This window comes from Drosophila takahashii, chromosome 2R (assembly GCF_030179915.1).
Source record: "Drosophila takahashii strain IR98-3 E-12201 chromosome 2R, DtakHiC1v2, whole genome shotgun sequence".
NCBI lineage: Eukaryota > Metazoa > Arthropoda > Insecta > Diptera > Drosophilidae > Drosophila > Drosophila takahashii.
In genome coordinates, this window is record NC_091679.1 from 17221090 (window position 1) to 17223715 (window position 2626).

Sequence of the window (2626 nt, forward strand, 5' to 3'; positions counted from 1 at the left end):
ACTTAAAAATGGCTTAGGCCACGGTCTGACGATCAAATTATTTTATTTCACAAAAACTGTTTAAAAATGTAAAAAACAATAATAATTTTCTTTGTAATTTAATGTAATTCCTTGATAAATGTGATCAAATATTTTAATCGTCTTACCGTGGCTTTTCTTATTATTATTTGAAAAATGTTGAGTAAAATAAATTAATATAATCATTATAGACATTACGATAATAGTTATTGTAAAGACCCCCAATCTCCAGTTAAGCGAAACACGTTATGTTGCGATTTTAATTATGTTCTTTATTGGCCTTCCGCTCCGGCCGGCGTCACTGCAACTAATGATATGGCGTTGCCAACTGGCAAACTATCAGCCGAGCCTACGGCTGAGAGCGTGGGAGATTACTGTCATCCTCAGCGCCGCTCTCCGCTGGTACAGATCTCCACACCCCTTCCTTTTTCTTTAGACGGAGTCTTAGGTCCTCGTTTGGTATATCCTGCTTACTAGACATCGAATCCTCCTGCGCCATTGAATCCAACGTCTTCGAGGGTTCCTGTGGCCTTAAAGTTTCAGGTGTTGGCTGTAAAGAGATCGAAGATGGAAGATAGGAGTCGGCGTCGACGTCCACCGGGTTTGTCAACTTTGGCGATTTAGTCTCTACTATCTTTTTTAGGTGAGCAACGTTTCTGGTGTACGTCTTACCACCCCCGAATATCTGGACAACATTTCCTTCTCGCTTCGTAACCTCATAGGTTGTCGTATCAAATGTAGGCGTCAATTTGTGTGGGAACACTACGTTCTTTAGAAGTACTTTGTCTCCAATACGAATGTCAATACTTCCCGCGCTCCTGGATTTGTCTGCTAACAGCTTCCCTTTTTCTTTTTCCCGCAGATCTTTGTCTTTTTCCTCTGAGTCTGCCATTTCGCCAACAAGATCCTGAACGCCTGGGATTTTATCCCTAATCACCCTGTTGAACATAAGCTCCGTCGGTGGAGCGCCTGTGGTACCATGAGGTGTAACATTGTACATCAACATGAATTTCTGGATTTCTTTCCTGTAGCTGTCGTTATTTGCATGAGCTATCTTTAACCGTTTCACGAGAGAACGGTTCATGTTCTCTACTTCGCCGTTGGCTTGGGGCCAGTAGGGAGGTGTAGGCATTAACTTAATGCCGTTTGTGTCGCAAAAACTTTTGAACTCAGCGCTTACAAACTGCCTTCCATTATCTGTGGTTAGCGTCTCTGGAAATCCTAGACGTGAAAATATCTCCTCCATCTCGTCAATAACTGTTTTGGATGATATAGATCGGATTAATTTGAATTCGATATACCTTGAGTAATAGTCAATGAGAACCAATATATTCTCCCCGTTCGGCAACGGGCCCAAAAGATCTGTTGCTAGGCATTTCCACGGTCCATCCGGAAACGGGTGCCGTTTCATGGAGGCAGGCTTTGATGGCATTGACACAATAAGGCAATCTCGGCACGTTTTAACGTATTGTTCAGCATCTTTGTCCAAACATGGCCACCAAACCTTCGAACGAAGTCTTCGTTTCATGGCACTTATTCCCGGATGTCCTTCGTGGGCCAGGTTAAGGATTACTTCTCGCAGTTTTCGTGGAATTACTAACCGGGTGCCTCGCAGTAAGATATTACCCACTATCGACAGTTCCAGGCGAAACGGGTAATACGGGCTTGACAAGTTCGCTTTCCATGAGTCTTGATTAAGACACGCCATTGTATCTACTATCTCTTCATCTAAGATACTCATTTCGCTGACTTCAGATATGGAGAGCGATTTGGGTATGGATGTTGACAGTATGCGAAAAATATGCTCCTCTCCAGCCCAGTCATAAGGTTCAGCATCTGTATGTTGGCAAAGCCTCGACAACGAATCAGCAATATTTTCTTTTCCGGTTTTATATTTAACTTGAAAACGGTAAGATTGTAACCTCAGCAACCACCTTTCAATTCTAGCTGGGGGTCGCGATGTTGGCTTAAAGATCGCCTCTAATGTCTTGTGATCGGTTATTAGGTCAAATTGCAACCCAGCCAAATAGAAATAGAATTTCTCGACACCCCACACTAGCGCAAGGCTTTCCTTTTCGGTTTGCGAATATCTCTTTTCCACCGGTGAAAGGCTCTTGCTAGCAAATGATATAATTCGTGGGGTGTTAGCTTTGTCAAACTGGACTAGTACAGCCCCAAGAGCCACCGGACTAGCATCCGCTATTAAGTACGTTTTGTCTTTAGGGTTAAAGAACGAAAGTTTCGGTACTGCCGCAATTTTCCCTTTTAACGCTTGAAATGCTTCGTCCTGCTCTTTACCCCAAACAAACGGTTCATGGCTCTTTAATAGTTTCCTTAAGGGCTCGGTGCTGTCTGCTAAGTCGACCACAAATTTAGCCACGTATGTAGCTAGACCAAGGAAGCTGCGTATTTCTTCTTTATTTTTGGGAGCTCTGAATTCAGTAATAACCTTTACCTTTTCTGGGTCAACTTCAATCCCTTGATCAGATAAAATGTGACCTAAAAATTTTAGTTTCTGGGTTCTTAGTGTGCATTTATTTTCGTTCAACACAACATTATTATTTTCTAAAATTGTTTTAACCATTTTTAAGGCTGCGTCATGTTTTTC

The 2626-nt window shown here is 42.3% G+C and overlaps 1 protein-coding gene across 1 annotated transcript; it reads right to left on the minus strand.

Moving 5' to 3' along the window:
- Positions 1-367: 367 nt before the first annotated feature.
- LOC123002518 (uncharacterized) lies at positions 368-1264 on the minus strand. Its single transcript, XM_044392827.1, has one exon. It carries the CDS (start codon positions 1262-1264, stop codon positions 368-370), a length of 897 nt encoding a protein of 298 aa, XP_044248762.1.
- Positions 1265-2626: the final 1362 nt, after the last annotated feature.